This window comes from Psittacula echo (assembly GCF_963264785.1).
Source record: "Psittacula echo genome assembly, chromosome: 2".
NCBI classification, from domain to species: Eukaryota; Metazoa; Chordata; class Aves; order Psittaciformes; family Psittacidae; genus Psittacula; species Psittacula echo.
In genome coordinates, this window is record NC_137737.1 from 116,858,576 (window position 1) to 116,877,253 (window position 18,678).

An 18,678-nucleotide genomic window follows, 5' to 3' on the forward strand; every position below is an offset into this window, starting at 1 on the left:
AATACCTCATTTGTACTTCCCATAGATAGCATGCAAATCTGGATCTTCTGAGTCTTTTGTTCTTAATTTGCTAAATGAAACTTTTATTCATGGTGTATACTATCAAAAATTAGGCTGATTCTGATGCAGTTATATCCATCTTGTTATATCTACTTATGTTAGGAATAGTGTATGTCTGTACCTTAATGAACTGAGGCTTCCTTGAACAAACAAGATGTGCCCAAGACTTAACATAGTAATTTCTTGTAGCTCTCCCCAAACTTTTTTTCTGATTTGCTCATTTTCAAATCTAGATACCGTTAGCCAAGTCCTTCAGGAAAAGCCTGTTTCTGCACAGGTTTCTGATAAATATACTCTTGTGTGCTAGAAATAACTTTGATTTTGCCCTACAGAGTATAAATTTGTTGCTTTGCAGAATTCTCTAAATCTTCACCCTGGTAAAGGAAGACTATGAGAGTAGTTAAAGTAGAAAAGCAGACTACATTGATCAGGACTGCTGCTTTACAAAAGCTGTTGCTACATTCTAGTTGTTTGCTTGCCTGAAATTCAGTTTTCTTGTTCTCCTTCCCAGAGGAAAAACTGCAATTGTGACAGAAGCGTTCATGAAGCTCCTCTGAAAAGTGAAGTACCTGAGTCAAAATTATCCAAGCAGTGGGGAATTTCTGCAATCATTAATTTGTATTTATACTTTAGCTATGTCACATACAAACCTCCCTAAAACTCTGGTTTTTTAATCTTCTGACAAATATATCTCTACTGCGGCCATCACCTCTGTTTTCAGAAGCTGTGCATTGGTCAACCCTTATCAGTGTTAAAATTCTCATCATTTATTTCCACACTAACTGCGTCATAAAATTCTGGCTTAAGCATGCCTGATGATTTTTAGCACTGCATTTTGAGATTTTAGGGGATTTCACTCTCGTGTGTTATAAATTGCACTGCATGGCCTTTTTACTGCAGTAAGTGAAGCCTGGAGCAGCAAGTAAGGAGAGGGGAACTGAAAATGGAAGCTCTGAGGAGGAAGGAGCAACCAGATTTTGAAGAATGATGTTTAGGCCTGTTGCAGTGCTCATTAGTGTTCACTCTATCCAGTTACCACAGTGGAAACAGAACTGGAATGCATGTTCTGGGGTAGGATGGTATCTTTTTCATCATCAGCATGCCTGGGACTTGCTGTGTACTCCAGGGAAAGTGTGGGATCACCTTGTAGCCAAAATCAGGTGGGAAATAGGGAACAGCAAGCTAATGCGTCATGGGAATGGGATGCCCTGAAAGGATGCGACATCTCCATCATTGGAGATTGTCAAGGTTTTGCTAGTCTATGATTGTGTCACCAAACATGACCTGATCTTGTGCTGGTGATGATCCTGCTCTAAGTGGGAGGTTGGACTGGATGACCTCTGTAGGTCACATGCAGCCATTGCTTCTGTGGTTCTCAGTGCTTGAAGATCTATTATATCAGGTTTAGTAATTCCACCCTTTGGCATTAATTGCTTTCCTGGCAGCTTGCTTTGCTTGGTAAGCATTGCAACTTGTGAGTATAAGATTTCAGTGCTTTCAATAGCCCATAGGTGGGGCTTTTTTATCAACACCATGCTGACCTTTTGTTCCTCAAGCTACTTTTCTATTTGTATGCCTACTGCATGTAAAATCTATATAGGCAGCACAGCTGCAGTCATCTAATAACAGCAACAAGTTCCTCTTTTTCATCTGTGTTGCTGTATCTACTCTGAGACTTCTTTGGTCCTAATGATGAAAGTGGGAAAAAGCAGCTGATGGCTTCCTGGATGTAAAGATAAGAGTTGTGTTTGTGGGTCATGCATTGCTCAGAAACAGAGAAGTAAGTGGAGAGAGTACCATGCGTATGGAATCCATATTGTGCCCTGTGCCCCCAGGCTGTTCTAGATCAACTGAAGAAGAATTATGCTTTCTGAAAATCAGTGCCAAGGTGCTTTAGCTGTGGCCTGGCTTAGCTTCTATAAAGGTAAGGTACTGCATTGAGCCAGCAGGTGTGTTCTGACTTTGAATCCTAGTGCAGGAGCCAGAAGGGGTCTGGAGTGAGCCTGCTGTGCTGTTCTCACCACACTTCTCTATAGCTTTGCCAGTAGACGTTATAAGCAGTTTTGGAGACTTCAGTAAAGAAGCTTCTGTTCTTTGCCACTGGTGAAGTGGCAAAACCTTTACAAGTTAGTGTAGCAGAGTGCTTTGCTGCTCACTGCCTAGCAGAGCAGTTAGGGTTATGTCTGGCAGGTAAAGACCTGCTATAGAGTATTTTTATACTGTCACCATGTAGCATTTCTGGCTTCTCCATGCTCGTGAGTGTTACTGAGTCACTCACTGGCGTTTTTAGCAGAATCTATTTTGTTGCTTGTTTTGAAAAAGCCTGGAAGGCAACTTTCTTCGTGGGGTTTAGTGCTGCCAGCTGAATGGAATGTTTTTCCGTAAAGTGTGTCAACTGTAAATACCCATAGGTTGGTTACTGCGAGCAAAATTTCAGCACATTTGAAAACCTGGCTGAAAGAATAAATAAAACCACCTGTCATGGTGTTCAGAGGACCACGGCAAATTGGCAGAAAAATTTGAGTTTTGTTAGAGGTTGCTCTGCATGTGTGTGTTAATGTATACATTTGATTAAAGTCCACGTAGTTTCTCAGCAGTCCAAGTGACATGCAGTTGGTGTTTAGTTATTGATTGTGTTCACTTTATAATCTCTCTGTGAATCCAGAGCCTGTATCATGAGCATAATCATGTAAACTAAGCTTTTAGCCAAGTGTCATTTCAGTCTGAAAGGTTAGACAAAGATTATTTAAAATGTTGTAAAATCACTTTCTTTGTACAGAAAAAATCAGATATAAACACAATCAAACTCGGACTTCAGAACTGTGGAGTTTTATAAAAATACCAGTATATGCCTGTGAGAAGGTATTAGAAATACCCATATTGCTTCTATTTGATCTGCCACCTTAAAACTCATTTTGAGAGCTGGATTTGGGAGTGGGGTTTTTCAAGATGTTGGTAGATCTACCCTAATATTTTTTGTCCTTTTGCTTCTAACAGCATTGAGGTCAAGCACAGCTGTTTAGAGACTGTGCCCCTAGTCACTCTTGCTGGTTTCTGTTTAGAGGAAACAATTTGTAAACAGCTGGACAGTTTGTTTCTCTAATGTGGTAAATGTGTGAGCTTTGATCCCAGTGTTAAGAGATGAGGGTAGGTTTTACCTTGGTGAAGTTCAGATGTGCTTCTGAGGGTGACCAGCCTTGTTCTGCTGTTAATGTCAGACTCTGAAGCGTGTTGCTGTTTAGGCGAGGGGAGATATGCAGAAATCAGAGATATGCAGAGAGAAATGGACTGGGGCAGGGGGAATTAAGAAATGCTTTTAAATGAAGGGGAGGAAGAGATGAGAGATCTTGTGGATGGTGATGCCAACAGAGCAAGCAGTGCCAGCACTTCAGTGCTACTGCCTTGGCAGGTTTCTTTCCCTCTTGTTTCTGACCCAGGCAAGATGGCAAAGGATGTGCTGTCGGATGGTTTCTCAGTAAGCCTGAGAGCAGGAAAAAGCTGGAAATGTGCAGTACAGCTTGACAGGTGTTTGGCTGTGCTCCCCAGTGAAGCTGTAACAGGGACAGAGCCTGGTAACTTGGGAATCCTGGTGCTTGGGTGGGAGGGGTGAAAATCTGGGTGGAGTAGCGGATTCGGGAACAGGGGGGAAATAGCCTCGCTGAGCTTAGACCTCATGCTTTCATGATTAGGAGTCCATGATTTCTGGCCTCCTTGTACATTAAATGGTGTGAGAATACATTTTGTCAGCCTACTGTATCAAACACAAAGGCTGTTCTTGCGAGCTGCGGGCAGACACGGGCAAGCTTTGTGCGGTGGAGGTGGCGATGCCCCAGGCACACCAGAGCAGAGCGAAGATGCTGGGGAGAGCTGGGCGGTGTTTCCCTGTCCGGACTGCACCGCTGCCAGCTGGGCATTTTCACAGCGAGCTGGAGGGCCAGCACAGAGGCAGCACCCGGTGTCAGGGCGAGGAGGAGCCGCGCTTCGAGCGGTTCTCGGAAAACCAGGGCGAAACCGCAGCCGCCGTTGTCACGGGAAGAGGAGGCAGGGAGCGGAGGAGGGAGGGGGACGTGCTTCGGTGCCGCCCACGAGTGCGGAGACACGCGTGGAGGCGGCGGATAACTGCGTGGGCCTGCGCCCTTCGCTTTGTCTGCCCGCACCGAGCAGGCCGGCGCATCAGTGGCTCTCCCCGCACGCCCTGGAGCCGGCGGCTCTTTGTGTGGGGCCCGGTCCCCTCCACGGGCTCAGCGGGGCGGCCGCTGCGCGGCGGGAGGAGAGGCGCGGAGTCGGCCGGTTGCCATGGAGAGGGGCAGTCACGTGGGGCGGCCGCGAGGGGCTGACGTGCGCGGCGGGGCGGGGCTCTGCGCGGCGCGGCGGGCGGTGAGTGTCGTGTGCCGCCACCTTCCGCACACCAGCAGCGCGGGGCTCGGCGGAGGTAGCCGCGGGAGCGCCAATGCCTGGACCGACACAAGCCCTGTCCCCAAATGGCGAGAACAATAACGACATCATCCAGGATAACGGGACCACCATCATCCCCTTCAGGAAGCACACCGTGCGGGGGGAGCGCTCCTACAGGTACTGCGGCGGATGGCGGGGCGGCGGCGGGAGGGAGGGAGGCGGGGTGGGGGGGCTGCAGCGCGGGGGGCGGTTGCATAAGACGGCCGGGCTGCAGCCCCCGCTTCTCCCCGGTCCCGCCGGCGCGGGGGGACGGGAACTGGCATTGTCCGGATGGGAAGCGTTCGGTGAATAGGCGGGATGTCTGCGGGGCTCGCCGCTGCCGGCGGAAGAAAGGCGGGTTGAGATAATAAAAAGCAAAAAACAAAAGGGGAAAAAGGGAAGGGGGAGAAATAAAAAGGGAAGGAAGGGAAAACGAGCCTCGCACAGGCAGCCAGCTCCCTCTGGAAAGAGCCGCAGCACCTCGCTGCGGATACCGGAGGCGGCGCCGTGCGGGAGGCGGTGGCCGGGGATGGCGGGGTGCCGGCAGCCCCTACCCGGCCCGAGGAGCGGACCGGGCGGCGGGCACTGACCCAAGGGGCGGCTGGGTCCCTCCACACCCAGCACACCGGCCCGGGGCTGACAGCGGCTCCCCGCTCATCGGGGCCGGGCTGACAGCCCCCACCCACCTCACCCCCCCGGGGCTTGAGCGGGGGGGGGCGGCTCCATCCGTCCTCCTCCTCCCCCCATCCCCTGCCAACCCCATTTTGTATTTATTTATCGTGTCTCATTTGGGGGGGCACGTCCTTTGTCGCAATTAGAGGCATTTTTGATGAATCGTTTGGCATGCGTTGCTGGCAGCGCTGCTGGGTTAACATCTCTGACAATATGCTCCGGCAGATAAGCTCATTAAAATTGTTTGCATTGTTTGATAAGGGTCGCGTCGCAGCCCGGAACGCAACTGGTTTGATGTGCTCCTTGCTGCCGACTCGATAAATACGGCCGGTAGCTCCCCTTATGTTAATATACAGTTATTTTAAATACTGCCCGAGTGACAGCAAGTGGTGCCTCTGCAGAGAACACGCCCCTTAAAGCTGATTTTCGAACGGCAGGAAATGATGCTGCTCTCAAATATCTGACTAAAGCTTCGAGTTGTATGCTCGGTTAGATGAAAACAAATGTGGATGACTTGGCTTGATTGAAGAAAATCACAATATTTCTTCTGCTGCTGAGGAATAACAGAGCTGCTGACCATTAATAACCTTAACAGTGAATCTTATTGTTGATCACACACTGACGGGAGACCGTGAAATGCACCAGAGATCTAAGCGTGTGGTTTGTTTAAATACCACAAAATTTAGTCTGTCTCTCTCTCTGAATCTATTGATGCTTTGTGTAATGAAGTCCCGGATGCACGCGTTTAGCACAAAGTAGCGAAATTGCTTTTGTAAAGACCTATTTCTACTTGCAGAAAGATTGGAGCTCTGGCTTCCTGTACTTACATTTCAGCTGAGCGGTACAAGGTTCTGTTGTAGAGGAAAGCTGTATTTTTAGCGTGCACCTAAGCAGAAATATGAAATAGATTTTACATGAATTATCATGCATCTATTTTTAGTTAGTGCGACGTGTGTCAGGTGCTACTGATTGCTATCTCACTGCTCTTCTTTCAGAAGGGTTCTTTGGAAAACCTCTGTTAGATGGGGTTCTCCGTTATCCTCTTTCAATAGGTTTGTATGTAATTTTCTGCAGCTATCAAAAAGTCAGTCATCTTGTCCTTCTACCTGTCATACATTGAGCTATGTCTAGGAAAGAGATTTCGTGAGGCTGCTGTGTTAAACACATGATGACAGAAATAGTTATGTTACCCAGTTTTCCAGAAACTGTGAAGTTATTCTCTGTGTGAATAGCCTTTCATCCAAAGCAGAACTCCTTAGTCTTAGCTTTGTATCTATTTGTATCTGTACCTGGAGCAATATAAAGGGATGCAGAACTGCTAATGTTAATGTCACATGTTATTTTTGAGCAGTAAATAAATAATCTAATTCAATATTTCAGAAATAGACCTTTAATGCACAAATAAAAATTTCCACTGGGGAATTATGTTCTCTTTGCCTTGTGGAAACCTATCTTGATCTACAAAGTTATAGCACCTATTTCTGTTTATTTCCACCTTTTTTCATGGGAGTGGATGATACCTGATTTGCTTTCACCTGTAGCTGACTACTTTGTGAAGTAAATATTAGCCACAACAGAAAGGAAGTGTTAAAGAAATATGTGAAAATTGTGGTAAAATTTCTTCCTGACACTGGAAAAGAATAGGCTTTTTACTGCCGTGAAAACTTTTAGAAGCTAGACTAGTTTGGATTTTGATTGGTTTGAGTTGCAGCAGAAGATCACTAAATATAACAGGTTAATACCATCAGTATTGTGCTGACTGCCACGCTGCACTGTTGATGCCAGGCTGACTTTGAAGCAGACTTATGAAGCAGCCCGTACAACTTCACTGTATGACACATCAGGTTGCTATGCCTTTGATTGTCAGGCTGGTTTGTTCCATCTGTATCTAGAAATATGGAATAAATAAGTCATTAAACACAGCCTAGAGCATGACACCAGATCAGCAGTTGTACTGATCTAGAAGCACGTACTTTGCTCGCAACTGCAGCTTTGCTCTTAATTTAAACTGCATCTGCCCTGTGTATAGAGGTTCAGTGTTTACCTTTTGCTTCTCCTGTAAATCAGAAATGTTTTCTCATTTAACTACTTTTAACATGCTCTGGTTCATAAATACTTTAAAACAGAAGTTGTTTGATCATAATGAATATGCATTTATCAGTTTAGTCTCAAACTTTAAAGTTTACTGTTTCAAATACAAGCTCCTACCAAAGATTTGATAACCAGCTCCTGAAGCAGACTTAAAAAGAGCTGTTTACACCATTTTACAGACTAGGAAGCTGGCAATGGATGGCATTGCCCTAAGTTATCCTTTGAGTTTAGGATGCAGCAGGGAGTTGAACCTATACCATATGAGTCCCAGTTATGTGCTCTGTATGCAAAGCCACAAATAGTTTTTCCAAGTCTTCCAAAGGACGTATTACATTTTGCAGACTGGGACACACAGGCCTGAGGTGTTAAGTTTCTCATCCAGCTTTACTTAGCTGGTAAATGGAAACCAGGCACTTTGGCATAAAATTTAGTCACAAGTAGATGTTACCTTTCAGAGTAAACAACTGTAATCAATCTGTATTTCTCCAGTGAAATGCTGTTTCAGGTTCTCTGGATCAGGAGGCTGACTTTAAAATCTGTTTGGAACTGAGGTGTCATTTTTTTGGCCCAAAATATCTTTGGGCTCACTTCTGAGAACAGCATTACATTTAATTATAGTTTTACTTCTATGTTCAAAGAAGGCTGAAAAAATTCAATGAGAAACCGAATCAACAGCTGTGTGGGGAATTTTTTTGAACAGGGCATGTCTGCAGTGCTTTTTTGCCAGACTCCAGGCGTCTTGTGTGGTTGTTCAGCTCATCAGATTTTTAAAAGCAAGCAGGACAAAGAGTTTGAATATCTCCAGGTTTGAATAGCATACCTAGCCTAAACCATTCTGGTTGAAAAGGGAAAAGCTGTTGTACCCTCCTTTGCAGGATACCAAGTCTAACTTCTGTTTTATATACATGCTGCTAGAAAAATGGTTATGTGGCTATGTTTAGTTTTATACCCACAGTTTCACAAAGGAAGGGGAAAGGGGACTATCTTCCTGATTATTTCTTTTCAAATCGTTAAGCTTAAAAGAAACTCAAAAACCCCACCAAACCTTCCTTCCTATGAGTAGGTACCTCTCTGATGGTATCTGTTTTAAATATTTGTTTTTCCTAAATGTCGTCTTCCTTTTAGAAGACGCCTTCCTCTTATGCTGTGCCTTCCTCTTATGCTGTGCGTAATAATGAAAGCTTGACAGAAGTGGCAATTTCCTCACCCACTGCTGAAATAAACCATGGGGTGTTATAGTGTATCTGGCCGTCTTTTACTGCAGTATGAGCTGATAGCTTCCACAATGAAAGTAGAGATTTACATTATAGCAAAATCTGTTTTGGTCCTTGCCTTCCCAACTCCCAGTGAATTGCCGGACGCAAGCTCGTCCCGTGTGGCAAAGAGCATCCTTCCCTCCGCAGGATGTATCCCTGCCATCATCTCTGGTGGTGCTCTGCCTTTCACACTTGTGCAGCTTTACTTGGGATACAAAGGGAGACTCATGGCTTTACCTTACTTTGGGTAGAAGGCATTTCTTGCTTTAAAATTAGGTTCCACTGAGTATGGTAAGCAGGTAATTTCAATGAAGTAAAAAAAGATTATTTGAGTTGATAAAACTAAAGGCCCAAACTTGCTGAGAGGTGGGAAGATGATACAGAGTAAAAGCAGTGAGTTGTCTTATCGTCCACGGTGCAGATGGGCACAACTGTTTTCATCCTCTGAAACTGCAAATGCTAGTCAAAGCAAATGCTACTAAATATATTAGTAACTGAATTATTTTCAGGGGTGTTTTCTCTTGGCCTAAGGACTCCTATTGCATATGATGAGAATTTTGCCCTAGATTTCACTGGAAGCAGGAGAAAGGCAATAATGAATGTTTGTTGGTTGGTTGGTTTTTGTTATTTTTTAATAAAAAAAGCAGCATAAATCACACCCTAAAAATTTGGCTTGAGCTTTTCTAGAAGTGGCGCTTGATATTCCCCTTGTCTGTCAAGTGCCTGGGTTGCAACAAGATAGTTACTTGCTATCCAAGAGAAGACCATCCTGATGACTTTTAGCCAGCAGCTACTAAACAGCGTAAGGGGCACCATGCTGAAATCTCTCTTTGGTTCCTGTGGGCTTAGGTACACTCTATTTTCTCTTCTTTCACTTTCGTAAAGCTGGCTTCCTGTTGCTGCTGCTGCTCCTCTTTAATCTTGTTTTCTGATTAGGGAGTACTTTGCCTAAGGAGAGCTGTTTTGGTATCTTCTGCTGAGCAGAAGCTCCCAAAAAGCACAGAGTGAAACTGTCTGAAGATAACTGGGAATCACATGTGAATGATTGTAAATATCTTGGAGGGTTAGGAGGATGACTCTGCTCAATACTGTATAGTTTGAAACCTAGAGAGTCTGCTTACGTTACTGGGCTATTTCTCTTGACTTGGATTTAGATCTTCCTTGAAGAAAATGCCTTCACAATGTTTGGGGAGTTGAGGCTATTTGTTAAAATTAGGGTTTGAGAGAGGTAGCTCTGTCTGGGGGGGGAAACAAAACCCACAGCCAATCAAGTTTGTGTAAGGAAATGAAAATAACTTAGCACCATCTTCACAGCTTGCACTGAAATGCTCTCACCAAAAAGGTCTGAGTGCACCTCATTTGCACCCAGCCCCTGTGGGTTTCAGCAACATCCTGTAGGTGGGAGGCTGTTCTGGCTTTTGTTGCGTGGTGTGGGGTTTTTTTCAAAGTACCTCGTTGAGCTGCATAGCAACAGCAGTGTGTTTCTGGCATACTAACAGAAAAAGGAGTGAGTTTAGGATATGTGAGAACTGAACCTGATTGCTGTCACTTTTAGAAATAGACATTTTGGCTTCTGCCTGGTTTCTTCAATCTAGCCTTCTTGAAAACAGGCACTGAAAAACATTGTGTGAAAGAAAGGTGATTTGGAGGTGGGGCTGTGGACCAGGAGAGCCTGATTAAAGCTATTTTTCTGAGATTTTTCCTTTACTACACCAATGGCTAGTCTGAGAGGAGATACAGCTTGCCTCATACAAGCAGGTTGGAGTGGAGGAATGTTTTCCCAGGTGGCATACCTGTACTAATCTTTTGAGATATAAAACTTGTTTAGGGAGGCAGTAACAAAAAATAAGTGTAGTAGGTCTGCATTCCAAGCCCTGGCATTTGAATGAGGGACTTAGTTTTAAAACTATCTTCAGAGGTTTTGGTTCTGGGGCTTGAGGGGAGGTTAGTTAAATTTAACAGTCTTTTCTCCTTCCTCATGCCCAAAGCTAATTATAGCAAAGGCCTGGTAAAGAAGAAGAAAAACTCTGTGCCAGCTTTTCATTTTGGAGATGCAACTTTCAGCCTTTGTTTGATAATTGAAAACGAGTGGTCTCACCACATCTGTTCTCAATCGCGTCAACCACTGAGGGGGATGGCATGAAGACTGTAGTGTGGAGTAAGCGTGGTGGCAACAGCAAGGCTCATACTGCACCAGGACAGTGTTTGGAGACTTGCATCTTCCTCGCTCCCTGAATTCTGGCCTTCTGTTAGCAGCACTGATTGCTCACTGCCAGTATCAGTGCTAGGAAGCATAAATGCAAAACATCCGTGTTTCTGCAGTGGATGGTGGTAGCTGTGCACTGCGTAGCTGTTTGGATCTTGCTCAGATCTCTGCTGCCTGACTCACTGATAAAGCATCTTCTTCATATTGTTTCATTATAATTAGGTGGGAGAGGAAGGGGAATATCAGCTATAGAAGTTTACTGAATATGCATTTAACTGTTCAGGTTTTAAAAGCAGTGGCTTTTTTATTTTCAACACAATTCTGCTGTCTTCATACTGTTGCATGTTTAATTGAAAATTAAAACCTTGCCTGTGATATTTTGATGTAATTTTACCTAGTATTCTGGTGGTATATTAAGTTTTTAATATTTGGCAGAGAAGGATCTGCACACTGAAATCACACTCCTTAAACAGCTCTGCTTAACCACTCTAAAATGATTTCTTGTTTCTCATGCTTGGTGATGGGTGCTTTTTTGTTAAATCTGTTGTTTTGCTATGCTATCCAAACAGGAAATGTAAACATTCATCAGTGAGTTGAGACTTAAGGACGTAGCTTCCGTAGGAAATCCTACAACTGAGCCAAATCGTTCTGCCTGCAGAGGAATATGCCATGCAGGTTGTGGGCTTTATCTCATCTTACATACAGCTGCCTTGCATTGCTTATTCGTGTTGACTGGGGGAGGGAAGGGATTTGAAATATGGGAAAGTGATGGAATATAGAGCTTGTGAATCTGGGTCCTGCATGGTTGGAGGGGCAAGGACAGAAACCTTGGTGTGAGCTCATGTGAATTTAAACAGAAACTGAGTGGTCTGGAGCAATGTTTAAACAAGCTATGCAAACTGAAAGATTCTTGGTTTGCAGTTTGATATTTCTTCTGTGTAAAATGGGCCCTTCTCCAGTGTGGCAGTTGAAAGAGTAAAGGAATAGCTTATTTTGCTCTAATGGTATAGTGTAAAGCAATGCTGTGCGTCCTGTTTTTCCATGTGGTTGTGTGTGTTGTTTGAGCGGTTTCATTTTCAATGCTATGTGTCTTGGCAATTTGGAACCCTGACAGCTAGTTAGCAAGACCCGTGGATTTCAGTTTTGTCCTTTAGGAGTAACTCAAGTGAATATCCCACCTACAGCAGGGTTCCTTAGTATGTACAGATTTCCTACTTGAGCAGCTGTAATTATTCAGAGATGCACATGAATGCAAATTCTTGCCTGTCACTCTGGAATGTGGTGCTGATACTCGGAAAGGCTTGCTGGCAATATATATTAAACAATTTTGGAGGAATGAAAATTCATTTTAGGCAGATTTTACATGATCGTTACGCTTCGCTGCTTAAGGTTAATCTCTATGGAGCTAGTCCAGTAATATCATGAATAGGAAGCACTGAAATATTTGAAGTAGAATGTGTTTGCTTTACTTACGGATTCAGTGTTATACAAATCATAGCTTATTAAAATAACTATAGAATCTGTGAGTAATTGTTTGTATGGAAGTGGAGTACATAGCCCAGTGATATGAAAGTCTGACAGGAGCTTTTGTATACAGAAAGACTATGCTGTGTAAGAATGCTGGGAATATGGAGGCAGTGAAATGATAATTAGTTGAATAGAAGGGATATATTTTCCTAAAAGTACAACATTCATCTGGAAGTAGCTGTTCTGTTAGAAACCTTGTCATGCAGAATGGTGTTAATTGTATTCCACTGAATTGTTGTTTCCAAACATCTATATCACTCCTTGCCCATATTAGTGTTTCAAAGTTATGCAAGATGTAGATTCTGAATCAGGATCTGAAAAACACTGTTTTCAGATATCACATTCATTCAAAGAATTTGTGAATTCGCAGAATCACAGAATGATTGAGGCTGGAAGGGACCGCAGGAGCTCATCTAATCCAGCCTCCCTTCTCAAGAAGGGTCACCTAAAGCACATTATCCAGGGTTGTGTTCAGATGCCTCTTGGAAAGAGTCTCCATGACCTCGCTGGGCAACCTATCCCAATGCTCAGTCACCCTCACAGTAAAGAAGTTGTTCTTTATGTTCAGGTGGAACCTCTTGTGTTTTAGTTCATGCCCATCGCATCTTGTCCTACTGCCTGGCACCATCAAGAAGAGTCTACCCAGTTGTCAGACTCACGAAGTCAAAGAATTATAGAATAGTTAGGGTTGGATAGGACCTTAAGACCATCTAGTTCCAACACCCCTGCCATGGGCAGGGACACCTCACACTAAACCATGTCACCCAAGGCTCTGTCCAACCTGGCCTTGAACACAGACAGGGATGGAGCATTCATACCTCCCTGGACAACCCATTCCAGTGCCTCACCACCCTCACAGTAAAGAATTTCTTCCTTATATCCAATCTAAACTTCCCCTGTTCAAGTTTGAACCCGTTACCCCTTGTCCTGTCACTACAGTCCCTGATGAATAGTCCATCCCCAGCATCCTTGTAGGCCCCCTTCAGATACTGGAAGGCTGCTATGAGGTCTCCACGCAGCCTTCTCTTCTCCAGGCTGAACAGACCCAACTTTCTCAGCCTCTCTCCATACAGGAGGTGCTCCAGTCCCCTGATCATCCTCGTGGCCCTCCTGTGGACTTGTTCCAACAGTTCCATGTCCTTTTTATGTTGAGGACACCAGAACTGCACACAATACTCCAAGTGAGGTCTCCCGAGAGCAGAGGAGAGGGGCAGGATCACCTCCTTTGACCTGCTGGTCACGCTCCTTTTGATGCAGCCCAGGATACGGTTGGCTTTCTGGGCTGCGAGCACACACTGAAGCCGGCTCATGTTCATTTTCTCATCAACCAACACCCCCAAGCCCTTCTCTGCAGGGCTGCTCTGAATCTCTTCTCTGCCCAACCTGTAGCTGTGCCTGGGATTGCTCCGACCCAGGTGTAGGACCTTGCACTTGGCATGGTTAAACTTCATCAGGTTGGCATCAGCCCACCTCACAAGCATGTCAAGGTCCCTCTGAATGGCATCCCTTCCCTCCAGCGTATCAACCGAACCACACAGCTTGGTATCATCGGCAAACTTGCTGAGGGCGCACTCAATCCCATTGTCCGCGTCATCGACAAAGATGCTGAACAAGTCATAAGAACTATTATTTTTTTGCCCTATATTTCTGCTTGCAGGCATTTGGCTTTCCAATGGACATTTTTAATCTGTGTTTCCCAGCAGTGGGGATGCTGTAGAACTGCACTGTCTCTTAAGCAGCTTTATTTTTAATATGGTGAGGTGGTTTTTTTCCCCCACTAATTGCTGCTGAAGTGCTATACAATATGGACCTGGTGGTGCTGGTAAAGATGAACATGAGTCAGCAGTGTGCTCTTCCAGGGAAGAAGGCCAAGCCAATGCTAGGCTGCATTAGCAGGAATATAGCCAGCAGCTCCAGGGAGGTGATTGTTTCCTTTTGGTGCTTCTGAGACCACATCTTGCATACTGTATCTCATTTTGGTCTCTCCAGTTTGAGAAAGACAGTGACACACTGAAGAGAGTGGGGTGGAGAGCCACCAGGATGATCAGAGTGCTGGAGTGTGTGAGCTGGGTTTGGTCAGCCTGGAGAAGAGAAAGCTCAGGAGAGGGGAAGATCTCATTGCAATCTTTAGCTGTGTAATGGATATGGTTTGTGTTGAGAAGATGGAGCCAGCTTCTTCTGTGAGGTGCCTAGGGAGAGGATGAGAGGCAATGGCAGACAGCAGCTGCAACAGTAGAAAGGACTTTAAATACTGGGAGAAAAATGTTCGCAGTGAGGATGGTAAAACACTGAAAGAAGTTGCCCAGAGAAACTGTAGAATATCTGTCCTTGGAGAGACTCTAAACTCAGATAGATGGGACAACCAGCAGCTTTTTCTTGTAGGCTATGCTGTGAATGGGAGGTTGGAGCCAGTATCTCTGGAGTTCCCCTCCTACCAGAGTCACTTTATGATCTTATTCTGTAACTCAAATGGGCATAAACAGCTCTTGAGTCCAAAACACAGCACACTAAACAGAATCATGAAATCAGGCACTTTAAAAGTGAAAGGAATATCATGTGCTAACAAATTTGTACTGCCACCGAGGTGAAATCATCCTATCATCAAAGCTTCCAAATGGAAAAGGAAAATGTGTGTATGCAGTCTCAGTCTGGCTGCATTAATTTTGACTGTTTTCTAGCTTAATTCTCACAAAAAGCTATACTGCTGCTGCAGTGTGTTGATTACTTCGTACTGCATTCTTCAAACCACTGAGAACAACTTCTGCAATTTAGTACTCAGGCATGACCAAAAGTCTTTGAACACACAGTAGAGCAAAGGGATAGATTTGCTGTGTCATAAAAATAATTATGCACATTGCAGATAAAGATTATGTCTTGAAGTTGAAAGCTGGTAAGTTACCCCCTCTACTTTCAAGGAATTTTTCATTTCTTTCATGCAAAAGTATTAACATTATTGATAAGTTTAATTTGCAGGAAATGTTTAACTTTGAGCACAGAATTAAACTGTGCCAGCCATGTGCTTAGTCTAAGATGCTTTTACAGGGAGTGGTGCAAAACTGTCTTCTTGTATGACCTAGAGCAACACTGAGAGGCTTGAAGAAACTAAATATTCACATTACAGCATAGGTTATTACCTTCTTAACTGCACTTATATGTAGTCAAAGGTAATTCAAGCAATAAGCTTTTTTTTTTTTTTTCCCTTGTTTATTGTGGGAGTTGAACTTGGTAATGTCACTGTTTGCCAGCTGGAAGCAATACACTTCAGGAATTGACCTCAAGATATTCCACGAAAGGAGGCCAATTCCTATTAAACAGTACATCTATGCTTCTCTTAGCTTAAGGTACAAGGTTTTATTGGGGCTTATAGATAAAAACTGTTGTAACTGACAGTAATTCTGTTCTTACGATCACAGTTGCATCAAAGCAGTAGGCACCATAGAAAAGCACGTTATTTGGGAAAACAAATCTTTGGGGATTTCTCACCTTTAGATAGGCAGAAGATGTTAAAAATTGAAATCAAAAAGAAAATACCAACTTGACAGACCTTCAAAGACTAATATGGTTGGAAAAATAAGTTTTGGGAAAGCTTTACTTGGTGCTGGTAGTCTCAGGAACTGTGTTGGTAGTGCAACAATGGTAAAATAAGTTCGTGGTTACTGGCACACAGCAAGAGTAATATATTACATAAATCACAGATGGTTGAGCTAGCATGTTCCTAAAGGGCAATTTATCCACAAACGATTAGCAAATTCTGGTTTTAGTTGCTCCAAAATTAATTCAGCAGTTAAGCAATTGCACTTAGAAGTTCAGCCTTATACTAGGCAGTCCTTGGTAGGATTAATTCTTAAATGCAAGTCTTTTACTGGTATTATCTTGAGCACCAGAATAATGTCAGTGTTTCCTTGTCTGTTATAGTATTAACTCATAAGAATCATGGAAGAGGTCAAGTTGCTTTGGTATCCAAACCCAAAATTGTGTCATGTCTGGTAGTGTTAATGCTTGAAATTGGTATAATATTAATAATGGTTTGTGGGGAGTTTGTACAAGCCAAAGGCAGGACTATTTATTTGGGCCTATTTCAACAACATCAGAGACGTCGGAACTCCAAGATTTTTATTTTTTTGCAATTATTGTTGTTAGTCCAGCTTTCACCAGCATTGGAGGGAGAAGTGGGAGAGAGGTTGAATGCAGAGCCTAATAAAAAGCTGCATCGTCCGCTGGCCCAGTGATATGCAGAGGCAATGCTGGCAGAGGATTTACACATGGCTCAGGTCACAAATGTCTGATGAAGCTTGGTCCTAGAAACCTGTCCACTGAGTGCTCTGCATACCCAACAGGAAGCCTGGTACTTCTCTTCTGAACCCCAAATGGCAGCAGAGCTGTGGTAGCAGTGGGAACCCTGTGTAACCATACTAGAGCTTAATATTTTGCATTACAAAAATACACAGTCATGTTTTGGAGAGTGATGCACAAGTGAAAGCAGCCAGCACAGTTGCCTGTTGCTTCATCCGTTGTCACATGCTTGTTTACAACTGCAGGGTAAAGATGGCTTAAAATAAATGTCTTGTACCCCTGCTCAGTGTCACCACCTTCCTGCTATGATGTCTTGTTTTGGGATGGAGTGAGGCTGTCTGCCTGCCTGGCAGCTCCACAGCTCTCTCATGAAGGCTGTGCTCTGGCCCCTTTGCCCATGGGTCCTCAAACAGTTGCACTGTTTGCTGCGCTGTTTCTTTTTCTTTCCTGGGTGTCACTCCAGATGTCTTCAAAGTGACTAGTTAGGAGGCCACTTTCACAGGGCCTTATTCACTGCAATAATATTGACTTGGACTCACTGATCCTTGATTGGTCTCTTCCAACTCAGGATATTCACAGAATCATAGAATGGTTCAAGTTGGAAAGCACCTTAAAAATCACCCAGTTCCAACCTCCCTGCTGTGGGCAGGGACACTTTCCACTAGACCAGGCTGTGAAAAGGCCTGTCCAGCCTGGCCTTAACACTGCCAGGGGTGGGGAAGCCACAGCTTGTCTGGGCAACCTGTTCCGGAGTCTCACCACTCTCACAGTAAAGAATTTCTTCCTAATATCTAATCTAAATCTAATGTCTGTTAGTTTAAAACCATTCCCCCTTGTCCTGTTACTACATGCCCTTAATAAAAAGACCCTCTCCAGCTTTCTCGTACCTCCTTTAGATAGTGGAATTATATTCTATGACTCTAACGTATATGTTTTTTGAGCCTAGAATAAATGTTGCAATGCTAAATCAGTGTGTATCTACACTTTTTTTTAATGTAAAAGAGAGAAAAGTTGATGCATGACAAAGTTCTTGTTCTCTGTATCATCTTGCATCATTTGTGAGAAGAAAACATATATTGTAGCTCCTCTTTAGTGCAAGACCTTTCCCATGAGAGTGGTCTCCTGGTTAACTATGCATACCATGGACAGCCAGACTTTATTAAGTGTACTGCAGTCTCTTGTTAGGAAACAGCAGCTACGTGTTAGGAGAAAGGCATTGCATTTCCCCTTGTTGAATACTCTCCTGTTTTCCCTTCTTCCCTTCTGTGGATGCTCAGTGCCTGTCTCCTGCTGAGTCACTGCCTTGCTGCCTGGCTCTGTGTGGGGGTGAGGCTCTTGGAGTCTGCTCAGACCCCCTGTCAGGAGGGCTGTATAGTATTACAAAATCTCATTTGCCATTACGTTATGCTTGGAGTAAATCGACGTGTTACTTTAGCCTTTCACCTCCCAGTGTGTACATGTCGGGGAGGAGAAGGGGGGGCAGCAAAACCCCGGATAGGTCAAAACTAAATTCATGTGGTGACTTCATCTGGCTCCAGTTGGATCTCAGCCCTGCTCAAACTCCCAAGCCTACCCACAGCGTTTTCTGGACTTAAAAGGTGGAAATGGCAGGAGTCGGGAGCAGCAGTCTGCCTGCCCTGCCAGAGCTGCTGCCAGGCTGCAGTGTGGCTGCTGTGCTGGTGGGTTGTGCCTCCAACATAGTGCCTTGGGTGCCCAGCGGTGTTGGTGTTTCTTAAGGTTTCTGGTTATTTTTATCCCTTCCTAATCAGGGGCAGATGTTTTCCTGGCGTAGATGCAGGTGGATGCTTAAGCGTGTGGCTGTATCCACATCATTTTGCCTGGGAGTTCACACACTGCACTCAAGTGGGGCAGTGGGTTTGGGGACAAGCTCTTCTCTGCTGCCGTTTTCATTTTCCAATAAATCTGCACTTGCTAAAGCACTTGGGGATCTACTGTGTGAAAAACATCCATCATTTAGTGGGAGCAAAGACAGAATGTTCCCCTGTTATTTGCAGAACCTAGGTTAGGAACTGGGGCTTGTTAACATGTGCTGCCTCTCAAGGCATCCTTTCTCCACCATGATGTGCTCTCAGCACTGCTGTTGCCTTCTGTAAAGCACTTTTTAACCTCTTAGAAATC

General features: G+C 44.3%; 1 protein-coding gene across 5 annotated transcripts in view; it reads left to right on the plus strand.

Annotated features, from left to right (window-relative positions):
- The window catches only part of MAPRE2 (microtubule associated protein RP/EB family member 2), a 94,408-nt gene that overhangs the window by 27,027 nt on the left and 48,703 nt on the right, over nucleotides 1-18,678 (plus strand). Inside the window, exon 1 of one of the 5 annotated variants that reach the window (XM_080610205.1) lies at nucleotides 4,467-4,632. The exons of the other annotated variants lie outside the window; for them this stretch is intronic. Within the exon in view, the coding sequence (XP_080466331.1) occupies nucleotides 4,511-4,632 (122 nt within the window). The 5' untranslated portion in view covers nucleotides 4,467-4,510. Of the gene's footprint in view, nucleotides 1-4,466; nucleotides 4,633-18,678 lie in introns of those variants that run through there. 5 annotated transcript variants of the gene reach the window in all.